The sequence below is a fragment of the Larus michahellis genome, chromosome 4, assembly GCF_964199755.1.
Source record: "Larus michahellis chromosome 4, bLarMic1.1, whole genome shotgun sequence".
Taxonomy (NCBI): Eukaryota; Metazoa; Chordata; class Aves; order Charadriiformes; family Laridae; genus Larus; species Larus michahellis.
In genome coordinates this window covers 22,009,140-22,025,346 of record NC_133899.1, presented here as the reverse complement: position 1 = coordinate 22,025,346, position 16,207 = coordinate 22,009,140, and the positions used below count along the sequence as shown (strand labels likewise).

At 52.5% G+C, this 16,207-nt stretch overlaps 1 protein-coding gene across 6 annotated transcripts in view; it reads right to left on the bottom strand.

Annotated features, from left to right (window-relative positions):
- Positions 1-15,894, bottom strand: part of PLEKHG4 (pleckstrin homology and RhoGEF domain containing G4) — a 92,191-nt gene extending 76,297 nt beyond the window's left edge. For all 6 annotated transcript variants that reach the window (XM_074583348.1, XM_074583350.1, XM_074583349.1 and 3 more), the window contains exon 1: positions 15,168-15,894. In XM_074583348.1, coding sequence (XP_074439449.1) covers positions 15,168-15,170 — 3 coding nt within the window. In that variant the 5' untranslated portion in view covers positions 15,171-15,894. The remainder of the gene's footprint in view (positions 1-15,167) is intronic.
- Positions 15,895-16,207: the final 313 nt, after the last annotated feature.

Below are 16,207 nucleotides of genomic sequence, written 5' to 3'. Positions count from 1 at the left end.
GCTTCCCTACATCCACATTCACTCGGGAGAGCCTGCCAGCCAGGGCCAGCCCACGGTGTCAGAGGCCAAATTCTGATCTATTGTATGGGTGTAAATCAAGAGAGCTTGCCAAAAAATAATAATAAAAAAATAAAACTGTACACATCTGCAGAGAGGATCAGAATCCCTCCTTTCCTTTCTATTTTAGAGGGGACCCCTCTGGCTGACCTACAGCCAGTGGGAGTGAGTTTTGCTACAAAACCAAATGAAAGTTTACTCAGGTGTCTGGCCAGATCCTCATCTGATGTAAATCCACCTCCCTTCACTAGAGACAAGAAAAGCATCTCAGCCACTGGCCCAGAAGCCCTACAGCCTCCTGCGGAACAGGAACAGCTGTATGGACATGCCTGAAAACATACCTCAGTCCCACAGCAAGACTGGGACAGAAAGTTAAACAAAGCAGTGCCACAACAGCTTACGCCGCCACCGGGGAACAGTAGGATGAAGAGACAGGAGGAAGCAAACCGTTTTGCTGCTTCCACTCCAAGGGAGCTCATTCATCACTCCAGATAACCTCCACTGGCTTGGGAAAACGCAACAGTCGCAGAGCAAGCCTGAACCGACCTGCAGCCACGGCAGAGATGATGCTCCTCACACGAGCCGTCCCACCTCTCACAACTACCCAGCTCAATGATCTTTAAATTCCTCCTTTAGGGGCTGGGTGTTTCAAGCACAATATAAACTCCCTGCTCTGTTGCAAAGCCTGTGGGATTGCACAGGAGAGATGAGGACGCCCAGGCAATGCCTCCGCAACCCCTGCCTGCACCGAGCTGGCAGAACACGAGTGACAGGGAAACCACACGCTGCCCGTGGCGCGGCACTGCTTCAGGACTTCCGCCGTTTCTCCTGATGTCAGCAACAAGCGAGGCTAAATGGCAGCAGGCTCCTGAAGTGTTTGCAACTCTGCTGAGAGACCAGCTGCCTCCTGCAATACCCCTCAGGGTCAATACAACCAGATAAACAGAGGTTAAGGAGCTATTTTTCATATTCTTAACCCAAGGACTCAAAAAGCAGGAGGCCTATGTGCACACTTCCAAGAGTTGAATGCCAGGACCAAGCATTTAACCCCAATCCTGAATGGGAGGAGAAGGCTGTTTTGAGTAAGTTTCTTCCCACTCAGAAAAGAATGATCTAAAACCTCAATTTTTATTCTATTAATTGAAATGGAAAGCCTGGAAGTTCCCAGGCACTTCCTTCTCTGCAGGAACAGGTCTTCAGAGAAAGTCTTCTACTAGAGATTGTGGAGGTCAAGAGCAAACTGCCGAGAGCTGACAGCCTGCAGCTCTCTGCCCAGTTCTGGTCAAGACCACCCCATGCAGGGTGCGAGGGGAGGACTCAGAGTTCAGGAAATACAGGAAGAGAAAACGGACTGATAGGAACCATGGGATGAGTTGTATGGACCCAAAAGGACAGCCTAAACAAGAAATGTTCCCTTTACATGATACCCTGGACCTGCTAAAAAAGGCACGGGGGGGGCTGTAGGTAGGGAAATGTGTACCAAACCCAACACGAAGCCTGTCACAATTGGACATACTAATAATATTGGTAAATATTGATATAAGACACTGAACATTATACATCATTCTTCTCCCATGCTCTTGTGAAATGACAGAGATGGGCCAAGTGCAGCCAGCTGAAGACAAGCGCAGCTCCAGTAGCCTCTCTTGACACCAACCTGTCCCAGCAAGTGTCTGTGCCCTTGTCAGATAAAACTGGCCTTGACACAGGTGCTCTCCCACCCGGCACCAGCCACCGCAAAAAGCTCAGCCAGGTGCTTGGATATTATCACAGTAGCGTTACTGCTGGTAGCGTTTGAAAATCATTTCCCTCAGTCCCTCCACAGGTTCAAAAATCTCAGTCAAAACCAGCTGGGCTTGGTTCTGTGCCATCTTCTGCCCCCGTGCCCTGCTTGAGCAAAATTCTTTCAGATATCAGTCCCCCCCCAAATTAAATTTAAGTTTACTATCGCAAATAAAACAAAGAGTCAAAATATTTGCACAAGTCAGTGCATCGCTCTAAGGTTCTCACACCATTCCTGCTGCCTTAGCAAAGCCTTCACGAGACAATTATTAACATTGGCACCAAATCAAAAATCCTTTATATGGTTAAAATAAACCAAGTCATATATTATCCTTCCTTTAGTAAAATACAGAATAACCGTAGCCTGTAGCCGTTGCAGAGTTCAGTGCTAACAGTGAACTCCTCAGCAGAGAGGCTTTATCTCTCTCTGGCTGGACTACACCATGAAGGCATGACAGCTGTGCAGGCTTTGAAGGCACAGAGAGAAGGTTTCAACTTCTACCATTTGGTAGAAAGAGGAGATGCTTTCACTACTCTCTGCTAATTCTATACAAAAAGCCCCAAACAGGGAGCAAATTCCCACATCCCATTGTGCTGCATGTGATTGTGGCACCAGCATCCCTGGGCAGCTACAGAACGAGGACGGATGCAGCCTCCATGTGCTGCAGATGAAGACAGAGGCAAGACTGCTTTCCAGTGCTCCCACCCACCCAGGGTGGTCTCCCAGGGACAGGTCCTGCACAGGTGGGGGATGAAACATGGTGGAGCCTCAGAAGCCACCTTGAAACACCGAGGGAGAAACATGGCAGAGCTCGGAGCCTGCAACAGCAGCAGATTCGCCTCCGATCACGGACTCATTAAGCTAACTCACAATGCTAGGGATGGGGCTGCTTATTTGTACTAATTAACTCTCAGATTGCAGAGTGGCCTGAGGAAAAGCCCTCAGAGCAAGGGCTGCAAGAGGCTGCATGGTCCTGCTGTTTAATGCTGGAGCACAGATAGCCAGCCTCACACATCCAGCCTGCGGGCAGTGCCTGCCTCGTGGAGGAGCCATGGTTTGGAGGCATGGGGAACTCATACAAACCATCTCGGGACAGCAAGAGAAGGGGATAGCATCCCGTGCTCCAGAGGCTGATAAACCTGAAGTCTAGAGCCCATCCTACCTACCAACAAACCACATCCCTTATCTCAAGCAGGTGACGCAATCCCCAGCAGGCAAAAGGAGAATCCTCTGCGACCTGGGATGAGGGGACAGTGACCAGAGAAGGGGAGAACAAGCTAAAGCCAGCAAGAATCCAAGGAGAGGGCACTCCTGCCCTAGCACACTTCCAGTTCGACCCATGCCTGCCTGCGTGGCCAGCCCACAGCAGCTCCCGAGAGCTGTCAGAGCCCAGCACAGAAGCCTCCTGGAGAAATTCCCCTCCAGGGAGTCCCTGCCTTTTGCTCCACCATAAGGACAGCATCGATATAGCTGTGCACTAGCTCGAGGCTTGCAGGAGGTCACGCTTTGCTTTCAGGGGAGTCATTCCTCCTCCTGCAAGTCTCAGGCTTCCCTGCCTCCAACAGTATTGCCACATCCCCCTCACGGGAAAGGTCCTGAACACTTGCTCCTTTTCAGCCACCCAGCACAAAGGCAAACAGGAGCGCTTTCCAACCAAGCCAGAGAGCGTCTGCCCAAGCAAAATGTGTCTTGGGACTCAAATGCTTCTTTGTCAATAGCACGGGAGGACCTATGAACTCCAGCTCACTGCCACCACTTCACCAGACGCTCACCACACCTCCCGAAAGAGAAACACGCTTTTAAAATAACTCCTCTATAAATCAAGCCGCTAAATAAAGCCCAGGTTAAGGTCACGTCCGGCCATACCGGCTTTCACTGCTCCTCAGCTGGGAGCCGGCTGCCAGTGCAGGGGCTGGATCACAGCGAGGGAAGAGGCGCATGGGGACAGCCTGGGCTCTGTGGGCAGAGCCGTGTGATGGGAACAACCCAGCATGGTGCCAGCCAGGAGGGCTAGGGAGAAGGGAGAGCCCAGGAGGGCTTCACAACTGGCAGAGCCTTAGGTCTGAATGGGGACAGAAATGAGCGGGGTGCCCCCCTCCAATATAATGGGAGACACAGATGCTGTGAAATGAACACAGGGATAAAGATTGCTGTGGCAAAGCTCTGCTGCTCAGCCCTGAGAGCCCCTCTCCCCATCACAAACTGCAGCAAGAACCAGGAGTCAGGGACAGATGAGGTTACAAGTGCCAGGGCAGAAGCTCCAAGCCAGGTCTAACAAGCAGGCAGCAGGAAGAGGAGCCCGGGATCAGTTACAACCCTGCTCAGGGGACACATCTGTCTCTTCTGGTGCAAGCAGCTGCTGCAGGACAGGAGAGGAGCCTGCCCAGAGGCATCTGGAGTAACCAGGAGCTTCTTGGGCTTTTCTAGGTGCACTGATTGAATTTTCTGCCTTAACTTTGTGGGCACAGAGGGAACTACACAGCAGCTCCAGCCACTGGGAACTCCTGCCATGCTACATTTCTTTCTGACTCAGGACTCGACTTCTTCCTCTTTGGGACCTGCTGCTCAACAATTAAGTCTGAACCCTGAAGAGCCTCCTATGGGTTTGGAGAACAGGAAGTCAGCCTGCCCTGGGAGCAGAGAGAAGATCCCTAGGAGTGCACACCTTGCACAGCGTCAGAACACCTGCGCTCTCCCAACAAGTGCCTGGGACAGCAACCCAAGTGGCTCAGGACAACGCAAGTCGGTGCAGGGAAGGGCTGCAATGCTGCTGGACCCACCTGGGCCCACAAAGCCCCGTCAGCATTTTCCCTACAACTCACACAAGCACCTTGCTAAGAAGTCAGTGCCTTGCTCGAGAATTTTGTCTACAAAACACTGAGTCTTGGTCAAGGAGAACATGAAGAGGCACAGATCTTCCCTGCTGACAGCCCAGATGCTGTCTGAAGACTCCTAAAAACCATCAGTACGGTGAGGCCAGACTAACCGACTAAACCCATGACTTACGGCAGACAACGCTCCTTTCTAGCGGGCCGGACTGGCCCACGTAACACACTGAGGATTCATCTTGCAGCAGGAATTTAGCTAAAGGATTTGCAGCTCTGCTCTGAGAAACCTGGACCCCCATCTGAGCAGCCAAAGAATGAAACTACATATCCCAACGTGCCCCAGTTAAATCCAGCGCTTGCCATGGCTTGGCAGAGCAAGGAGCGTTGCTGGGTGGTGGAGCAGAGCCTGAGAGGCTGCGAGCACAGCAAGCGGTGCCCGTGGTACGCCCAGCTCTGAGTCACCAAGCGTCTCGGCTCCCGCTCAACAGGGAGGCTTTGCCAGGAGCTCCCGCAACTTTCCCCTCCTTCTGCTGGCTGCCCGGAGCCTGGCCACGTCCTGCACACTCCCATTTTCTTGCCCAGGTACTGACGGACAGTGTGAAGGCAGAACAGGGGAGAGCAGACTCTGCCAAGGTGAGGGGAGGAGAGATGACCCAACCCTCCCACACCCCACAACTGGAAAGTCGAAAGAACAGTGAAACTGGGAAGAGGCAGAGCTCCAAGCATGGCAGCGCTGCGCCTGCCCGTGGCCCCCGGCCAGTATGGGGACTGGGGGAAAAGGAGCACGCAGCAGGCACTGAGCAGGGCTGGGTTTTGCCGGTCCCTCCGCCAGCAAAGGCTGCCGTGCTGCGCCGCTTGGCTGGGGCTGCTCAGCTCTCAGCTGACGTGAGAAACCTCATTTCCAGTAAAAACAGACCTCTGGGCTTTCCATGAAGCCTTTCCACTCTCTGACACAAAGTGGAAAACCAGGCCGCTTTGCCTTTAAAAAACGAGACGTTTCTCCGTTCAAAAAGGTCTTTGGCTAAAAACAAGGCTTGTTTTTCTGACAAAATTTGAGATTTCCCACTCCATTTCTGCAGGGAGGAGAACCCTCCCAGCCCCATTTCCTGAGCCGCTCTAATCACAGCGGCAATGAGTTCAAGGGAGAAAAATCTTCCCAGAGCAAGTGCCAGCTCCCCCCCTCCGCTACTCCCTCTGAGGCGCAGGGGGAGGCAGGGAGGAGGGCGCCTGCCTTCGGCACCCTGCCTGCCTCTGGATGTTTTCACTAAAATAATGTACTATTAAGTGGTGCAGCTACAGAGGTAGGCATTCACACTGCTGTAATTACCCCACCTTCCTGTGAGATAACCAGGAACAGCTCTACCTGCTCTTTGGGCTATTGTTTTAGGCTTTCCAGGGAGAAAAGCACAGCACCCAGTTCCACTTGGGAGGAAAGTGTTTGCAGCCTCACCCAGGCCGGCTTCACCCGCAGGCTGTACCTCCAAAAGCGAGCTGCTTTCTGCGTGCCACTATGGGATCCCTTGTGAAGGGCACAGCATAGCCCAACTTGGCTCCCCTGCCGCCGGGGCAGGCAGGACGGCTCCACAGCCTGTGGATAAACCAGCTCCTACAGCCTTGCAGGGAGTGGTGCTCCGCAGACGGAGCTCGGAGAATCATTTCCAGATGCCTCCCTCTGTTCTCCCGGCCCTTCTCCGGGTTGACGCGGCTGCGGCAGCCAAAGCAGCTCCTACTGGGCAGTGCGCGGGATTATCATTCCAGGCACTGCAGGAAAACAAGCGCTTGGAAGCGATTAACTCATGATCTCTCATTTAATTAAACAAAGGGAAAAAATGATGTATTTGCTTTTCAGCTCTGAGGTCCTGCTTCTGCGCATGCTGTAGGTCTGGGCATGCTCAGCCTGGGAAAGGCAGGCCCAAAGCTGGGCGATCACCCCGCCTGCCCAGGGGTTGTTTGTTTTCACTCAAGGGGGACATCCTAGATTGCTTTGAAAGCAAAGCGTGACCTCCTGCAAGCCTCGAGCTAGTGCACAGCTATATTGATGCTGTCCTTATGGTGGAGCAAAAGGCAGGGAACAGTAGAGAGCAGAGGCAACCCGGTACAGGTACATCCCTGGCTCTGTACCGCAGTTCAGGTGGCCAAACATTAGCATATGGCAACATGACCAGCAAGAATCACCTGAGCTCCCTGCCCGAGAGCCCTGCAGCCCAGCAGGATGTTTACATGGGTCTGATACAGCGACACAAGAAGCAAACCTCCTCTTTAACGTACCCAAACCCCAATATTCATCCTTGCCAAAGACATATCGTGGCTGCTCCATCCCTGAAGGTGTTCAAGGCCAGGCTGGACGGGGCTTGGAGCAACTTGGTCTAGTGGGAGGTGTCCCTGCCCAGGGCAGGGGGGTTGGAACTAGGTGATCTTCAAGGTCCCTCCCAATCCAAACCATTCTATGCTTCTATGATATCCTGGTGCGGTCCTTCAGGGAGGAAAGCCTGTGCACCTGGAGAAGCAGGCCCTTCACCAGCCCTCCACTTACACCTGCCCCCAAGGGAAGCCAGCCACACGCAGCATCTTGCACAGCAAGGTCTCTGCTTTTCGACCATCGCCTGACCAAGCGCTGCTCCCCGAAGGAAATGGCATCATGTCTATACGGACACAGCAGTCCAGCACCTCTTCCCACCAGAGCTCTGTATTCACGTTATGCCTCTCTACCCTTTCCTTTAGGTTTTCATACTGCAGGTTCTCTGGAGCAGGGCTTGTGGCTCTCTCCTTTGCCTGTGCAACACCCAGCACATCAGAAAAGCTGCTGACAACTGCTGAACAGATTAGAGAGGCCAAACTGGCGATGAAACACTGACCCACAATCCAAGAAAGTCCTCTTATAGCCAGAGGGGAGCAGAACTGGGGAATGGAGATAAGCCTTACCATGCAGGGATGTGTCCCGCTCATAACTGAGCTCTCAATGAACCGAGCAGAAGGTAGGTCTTATCCGGAGCAAGGAATGAGCCCTGCTGCCAAAGGCCTGTTACTTTCTATTAGCAACAGATCAGGGAGATGATATAGGTGTTTAAAGGGCATGTGAGAGAACGAACAAAAGCTCTGTCCTTAAACAGACATGTTCCATCTGAAATGAGGGCCTGCAAGGAGATGAGAAGAGCTGTGTATGAAACAGCATCCTACAGCTGGAGACCAGCTTATTTTGGTTTAGTTTAATCAAGGGATTAAGTCCTTAATCTGAAATAACTGTCTAAGCACAGATTTTTTAAAAAAACATCACTGGCATAGATCTAACCACGCAATTAATTAACAAAGCTGTACTCGGTGTGATGCGAAGCTTTGGGTACTTTTAAAAACACCCTTTGCAGCAACACACTCATGCTCGAAGAGCGTGAGCACATGGCAGCTGTGGTTTCATTGCCCAGCGTTAGCCACATACCCCTCCATGCCTCCTTGACACCCTGCGGGGCAGAGCTGCCCCCCTCTTCACTCCCACCACCAGATTCCATGGGCTGCCCTCGCTTGTGCACCAACAGCCTGGCCACAGCACCATTTGCCATGGTCCATCCAGGGATCTCCACATTCAAAGTGTCATTTTCCTACAACAGGCTCAGACAAGGCTTGCTAAATCCCATCAGATATCACAGAGCGAGCCAAGAGTTTCCCCGGCCACTTCTACACAAGACAAGTCCTGGGACGTTGCAGCAGCCTCCCTTTCTTTACAGGGCTCTTCTAGGAAATGCACTAAAAAAAAAAATAAAAATCTTTCTCTCTGCTGCCCAAGAGAATTGCTTGAGCTCATTCATCTTATTAGTTACAGTATTTGCTCCACTCTCAACTTCAGGTTGGTTTGCCAGATGGATGCCTGAGCAACAGCATCTTGTACCGTTTGTGCCTAACGCTAACGAATAATGGGGCGCTCTAGGCAGATGAAAGATTTGTTTCTACCAGCCAGCTATAAAATACCCTGAGTAAGTTCTTAGCCAAGCAGGTCAGCTCATTTTAACACCTTTTAGTCCAAGGCACGAGGCCATAGTCAACACCTTGTGTTCAGACACCCATCTGGGGGCATCTTACAACAGATGGGCAGCCTCCTGTGCTCAAAGAGAAAATGATAATCCTTCAGCAGGACAGCTGACAAGTGCCAGAAACAATCTTCACAGGGTCGGCATTTAGACTATTATTTATGGGCCAGCTTTGCACGCGTCCTGAGCTCGAGACTGTGGCTGGACCCCATTCAGATCCCACCACATCCTCTGGAAGGTGCACTAGCTGCTGGACAGACCCCCGAGGCAACTGGGGGGCTTGCTATCTCTTGCAACTTCCCTAATTGAGCATGGACACTGCAAAGAAAAGATCATGTTTTAGTTAAAAAAAAAAAAAAAAAGAGCTCCCAGACTTCATGTGGGAGCTAGCTAACACTGTGTGGTCCCAGTGTCCCATAACAGACGAGCCATAGTTCCTTTTGGCCTTAAGCACTCCATATTCCCACATGCTCATGAAATACAAGTCCTGCAACATCAACAGGGAACAGAAAACACTCTGAAGCCGTGTAGCAATTCCAGGAGGGGCCAGCCAATCGCATAAGAAAACAGTAAGTGCACAAGGACCTTCCTTGAAGGAGCACATCCCTGCACACCTTTGATACAGGGCTACCAAGATGATGAGGGGACTGGAACATCTCTCTGATGAAGAAAGGCTGAGGGATTTGCATATTTTCAGTCTGGAAAAAAGATGACTGAGGGGGGATCCTATCAATGCTTATAAATACTTAAAGGATGGGTGTCAGGAGGATGGGGCCAGGCTCTTCTCAGTGGTGCCCCGCAACAGGACAAGGGGTAACGGGCACAAACTTGAACATAGAAGTTCTACCTGAACACGAGGAGGAACTTCTTTACTGTAAGGGTGGCAGAGCCCTGGCACAGGCTGCCCAGAGAGGTGGTGGAGTCTCCGTCTCTGGAGACATTCCAAACCCACCTGGACGTGTTCCTGTGCCACCTGCTGTGGGTGACCCTGCTCTGGCAGGGGGTTGGACTGGATGATCTCCAGAGGTCCCTTCCAACCCCTATCATTGTGTGGTTCTGTGATATGAGAAAGCAGCTCATATCACATATTTCTCAATGAGAAAACAATTAGACGCCACCTCTGAGAAAGGATCAGCCAGAAGGACAGAGCAGGCACCCTAGAGATGGCTGTGGCTATGCCAGCTCAGCCCTGGGCCACCACAAGAAGTGTCGGTCTGTGCCCAGCAGGGAGAAATGCTCCTGGTCAGAGGGACCCAGATTTGCTTCAAGACTCTCCAAGCTCACTGGGGAACATGTGCTCAGGCTCTCCCAGCCTGGAGCAGCCAAGTCTGGGACTTATAGTCAGATGAAAACATTTCCCCTATATTCAGATACAGCACTAAATGCATGCCTCCCGGAAAGCTAAGTAAATCAGTCATAAATTCAGGGCATTACTTTTACTAAACTCGTGAGTTAGAAAGGAGTAAACACAGGCTTTTAAAGCTACTCCCTTTATAGATTTTTTTTTTTTCCAAACAGAAAACAGTCTCACGTGTCCCATTATTTCCATACATATCAAAGGAGGGTGGAGATTTAACTAGCGATTTCTAAAAGACATCTTTGTGCACAGAAGGGATATATGCCAAAACGTGGGTGGTTATAAGCCCAAACACAAAGGAGAATACATCCACAGGCATTTTTCCCCTTGATCCATTAACGGGTCTGCATACCAGCCTCCCGAGCATATGAGAAGGACCTTGTTCAAAAGGTAAATGTATTCAGAAAGATGACAACAGACAGCAAATAATCCACATCCTTTAACCATGTTGGAGGCTCGGCAGTGCTAGGTTTTTCTTGGGAGTCACTGAGATTTGACAAGCAGCCTCAGGGCAGGTATCCTCCTGATGGAACCTGCTCAGGAAGCCTCGTAACTCCATCTCCTGTGAACACTGCCACACCTAACGCAGGCTGCAAAGCTCAAGGTGGACACCTAGCTCAGATCACCAGAACTCCTACAGCTTTTCTTCCCTGCACCACGCAAACCACCATGCAGCCACAGCATCACATCCCATTGGGGGTGACCATAAGGCCCCATGGACCTTAAGGTGTCCATAAGGCCCCTTCACCTCCACCCATGTGCAGGAGTCTTCATGCAAGTCTTCCTCTGGTCCCCGTTGCTGGAGTAGTGGTTCATCCTGGGCATCCCAGACTGATGGCAGGATGGTAAATTTGAGCAAAAAGAAAGACTTTCAGATTCATTCTGTGCTGCTTTGATCTTGGAAGTTTCATCTTGGTATCCGATGATGCAACAAATGGGACACGCATGAAAGCAGCCAGGAGCACGTTAACACAAGAATGCTCCTGTTTCGTTTTTTTTTGTTCGTTTTTTAATGAAAGACTAGGCCAGCCAACAGAGTTGAGGCACTCCATGCAGCAGAAAGATATTAGTATGGTCAAACCTTCAGAGTCAACAAGGGCATGTCCATTGAATTCTCCGAGTTGAAAGCCAGGTATCATGAGTGGTTAGAAAGCATGGCACAGAGCATCCCATCACCAGAAGCGGGCAGCTTACCCTAGCAGGCTATCCTTGCTTGTTATTGCTCTTCGGTCAGCACCGTATCTCATATTGGTGCTACTACCTGCTTTTTCAGACCTTGGCTACATTGAGCTCTGCAGGACAGGAACAGGGGGTTCCTTCACGGATAGAGAGCCAGGAATAGGAACAAAAGGTGCTCGGATATGTTGAGTCCCCACAGGTGGGTTGAGTCTATAGCTTCTGCAGAAGACACCTTGACTATTTTAACAGAGATCTTTCAGTACTTTAGTACTAAAGGGCCTGTAGTCCCTGTGTCCATGACTTCCACCCTCACTCAGCACCAATGCCCAGGTTTACGCTTTGCCCACAGTCTGTAGGGCGGTTCAGTTTTGCACAGCTCTGTCGCAGAAAGGGTTATGTTTGAGGTGAAGCTAGAAAATTAGGCTCTAGGAGCTGAGAGGCCATGACTGTGCTCTGGTATTTAGGAACAGACATGCCAGCTGGCCATCTTTTCTGAAGTGACCAGCAGCAAGATGCTCACAAGGCTCTCACGTTGTGATCTCTTCCGCCAGCTTTCCACCGAGGAGGAGGGTGCACTGAGCAAGGTGTGATGGCCAGCGGCATGGCCAGAGGTGGTTATGCTGCAGGATGATGATTTTTGGAAAATAAGCACTGACACTCAGCACACACTCTTCCTTGGACACCTGCCACACCTCACCAGAAACACTTGCTTTCTTGCATTCCCACCTGGTACTAGAACACATTCGGTGATCGCTGGGCAGAGACACAAGGATGCAGCTGGCCTGTCACCTGCATTTAACCATTATTTTCATTGCTACAACGAACAGCGTGTTCACCTGCCCAGAATTCTTGGAAAGAAGCAGGGCATTAAGCACAAATTGTCATCCTTGTTACCCCAGAGAAGATGCTTTCAAACTGCTTCCATGTGCTCAGGATTACATCTCTGGGCTTTGTCTGTGTTCCAGAGTCTTGCTCATGGCTTTGGCACAGAAATAAAGAAAGAAGATCCCCAATGTTTAAAGCTCATTGTGATTCCCAGACTCATTTCCTTCCCACCCCAGGAGAAGACATAACCAGAGGATAAAAGAAAGACTATATTTTCTGCTGAAACCCATCCTCTCTCCTGCCAGCACAGAGATGCCACCTGAACTTCTCTGCAGGAAGACACCAGCCTTTGCACATCTTGTGATACACGCAGGTCCTGCTTTACATGTCTGCCTGATGGCTAGAGACCAGGAGCATGCCACCATGTGAGAAGAGTAGCCCAGGCAAGACCAAGGTGCACAGCTGCAGGAGCCTCACTGAACTCATTTGCTGGGTCCACAGTGCCCCAGCTACCATTGAAGAGCAGCAGCAATCACCCCAGCAAGGATGGAAAAGCAGCCCTGGGCTCCCTGGCCAGCCGCTGCGGTTTGAGCAACTTCCCAGAGAGGAAGTTGTCCCTCGCAGCCTGGGGACAGAGCCTGGGAACCAGGCCCCCACACCGCGTGGTGGAGGAGTGGGGCTATTGCTCACTTTGCCTCCAGCCAACCCACCCAAGAGCACAGGGTTTTGAACCTGCTTGGGTGAAAACTGTTCCTCAAGTGGGGCACTCTGTGGTCTGGCCACATGCCCTGACCATCTCCTGTGCCCCATCCAGCAACAGGCACCAGGCAGGTGAAGCCTGCTCCCTCTCCCATGAGAAGTCCCTACCAGGGAAGAAGGGCAGATCCCCAGCCACAAAAGCCACAACGGGACAAGCAGAGTTGAGAGAGCCCAGCCAGGCTCCTGCCTTGCTCGCACCACAGGGTTTTCACAGCTGCAAAAGTCAGTTCTAGTGGAAGTGCGCTACTTTGGCCCAAGTTATCTTACACACATGGTGCTTCAGGCATCCCCCAGCTGCAAGCACCCTATGTACCCATATGTACCACAGCATCCCTAACACTAAAGCACAGCAGACATCCCGTGAAGAAGAATCACCTGCCTCACACAGAAGAGGGCAGCCAGCAATTGCACCAGCATGATGCGACTCCCATCAGGAGCCAAGCCTCTAAGAGTCCTGCAAACTGCCAGAGGCTATGGGGAAGCCTCGGGCAGGCCAACAGACTGACCCACATTCACTTAGATCCAAATCTTTTGCCTGCAGGGTTTGGTTGATTCACCAGGACACCAAACAGTCAACTGTTTGAACAGCTTAGAGCTACAGTCACAACTCAGCTGCTCACAGATCACGCCTCCCGAACTGCAGACTGGTCTACCACAGCACTGAGAACAGACACCTGCCACGGAGCACAGGTGACCGCAGTGTGGCGAACACCCATTGCCAGGTCTGTGGCAGCTTGGCCTCTGGTTCCTGTTCCTTGCAGCTGCCAAGCCTGAACTCAGCACCCAAGAGGCACACGATCCCTCCTCAGCAGTGATGCACGGTCCCTGCGTGCCCACAACCCACCATGGCACCTGGCCTGGCCATGGCACTGCACTGCGCAAGGCCCCTGCTTCAGAAAGCTTTGGCATCACACACTAGAACAAGGTGAAAGACCTGAACTGGGGCTGAAGCACTTGGGAATCCGAACGTCACCTCCAGTTTGCAGGAGCAGAGTAGCAGCGGCCAGTCACTGCCTCAGGCCTACCGGAGCAGAGCTTTGCCAGCCCTGCTCCAGCTCCCATGGCAAAATGCAGCCCATGGGACTGCAAGGGATGGCACCGCAAGGGATGGCACCCACCCCTGCACAGCCCCAAACAGTGTTCTCCTTTGATTTCAACTTCATACCATAACGAGTAGAGACCAAAAATTGCTGGGAACACACTAGGCATGGGGTGAGTGAAAGAGGTCTCCTGACTGGAGTGGAGAAGTGGAAGAAGCGCAGGCCTTCACAGCAGGCTAGGAGAGGAGAGGCCATCGCCACTCTGACATAGGCATATGAGGGCACAGAGAGCCACAGGGTCCTTGGCAGGGGAGCTGGAGGGTGGCAAAGGGAAGAGACATGGGTCCATCAGCTTAGCTCAGGTTGAAGAAGCTGAAAGTCGGGCAACTCTTCCTTCAATGAAAGCTGAGTTTCTGTAAGCCCAGAAGCTGAACTTTTAAGAAAAAAAAAAAAGGCAGTGCCAGGCACAACAGAAATGCAAGCTGCTTGTCCCCCTTGTGGACTTTGTTCCCTCTGCTGTGGAGAAGCAGCCTGTGATTTATTCCCAGCACAGCCAGACACATCCAGGAGATTTAGGGCTGCTGGGCACCCAGATCCCATCCTGAGCCCAGGAACAAACCATCGGAAGCCAGACTGGTGCTCAGCAGGATCTCACCACAGGGCTGGCGATGCCTCCAGCCTCTGCCACCCCAAGGCCAAGCACCTCTGTTTGCAGGGCAGCGCCAGTGTGGCTGGGCAGGGGACTGCCCTGCAGCCGCTCCCATGGAGACTGGGTGCTCTCCTGGGCTGGGCTCCCCACGCTCTCCCCTCCCAAAACAAGGATCCCCACATGCAGAACTTGACACCGAAAGGGAGGGATCCCTGTCCAGCTCCAGGGGTTTCTCTGAACCCCTGGTTGCCCACCTTGGGCAGGAGAAATGAAGCAGACACTCTCCCTTTCCCCAGGCTCTGCAAGGGGGCACTGCCCACAGCCCTGGAGCAGGACTGGCAAATAATGAGGCAGGAGGAGAGCCCAGCATCCAGGCAGCCCGAAAGGCAGGGCCCTGCCTGACCAGCCCCTCACTCTGGGGCTGCACCCCGACAGGCACCCCATGGGGGACCAGTGCCAACAAGAGCCCTGTGTCCCTGCAGCCACCGTCTGGGGCTGGCACCGCAGGGTACAGCGTGCCATCCGTGTAACGGGAAGTGCCAGAAGAGCCATTTCCCACTCCCGGCATTAGCGCCGTGCGCTGGCTCCAGACAGGCTGCCCTGATAGCAGCTCCATCCCGCACAGCCTTGCTCGTGCCCAGGGCAAGAGCCCTTTGCAGAGATTTCCTTACCATGTTCCCGGCCTCCTTTATTCCCCCTCACTTCCAAGTGCAGCGTTTTTTCTCTTTTTCCTCCATGTGTGCGACGGGGTGTCTCCTCTCCCCTCCGACGTGAACCACCGAAGCACTTTGAGTTCTGGACTGTAATCCAAGCCCTCACCGCCCCCAGCACAGCTCCAACTAATCTAACTCATGACACTACCGGGGCTGAGCAGGGGACCTCGAAGGTTTCTCTGACAGCCAACTCCAGCGCTAGACGGCAGAGGGGCATAGCGAGCGCAGGGTGCCGTGTTCCCCAGCCCTGCAGGGACCTTATGGACACAGGCAGAGCCAGCAACACTCGCAGGCTGCTTGTTACGGCATCGCTGCTATCTGCATCCCTCAGAGCACGCCTGGCCCTCCGCACAGACCTGCTTAATGCGGATGCCCCGTGGCAGGGAGCTGCCTTCACCCGGGAAGATGTGAATAGCTGCTAGAGCAGAACAAGCCCACGGCAGGCATCCTGAGAAGATCTCCAGCTTCCCAAAGAGGTTTCCAGCAAAATCTTCCCCTCGCCTCCTCTTTGCTTGCTTTTCTCTAACTTTTCATTCCTCCGCTCTGTGAGATCCTGAGGCAGCGCTGCAGGTTAAGCAAAACGCCGAGAAATACAAGAAGAGTGCTCTGAAGAGCTTGTTTTTCTAACTTCTAGAAGGAAAACAGAGAGGCAGTGACCGCTTCAGGCAACAGCAACAAACTGCATTGGTATCAGGCGAGAGATGTGGAGACCTCACCCCCTCCCAAAGGAGGAAGTAATTTAACATAGCAAGTTTCTCCACCCCTCCATTAATTGTTTAAAATGGCCAGGGGCCAAAATACTGCCCGAGCAGTGGAAGCAGTGGGGAAGGTCACCTAACAGGCAGGCAGCAGCCTACAGAAGTGACAACGGGAAAGGGCAGAGCCACAGAGGGAGGGGAGAGGCAGGTGCCGCAGGGCATCCCAGGATCTGCTGACACACAAAGGCTTTGTCTAACGGGAAGCGGGGCAGGAAGCGACACACAGGCGAAGCTCTGGAG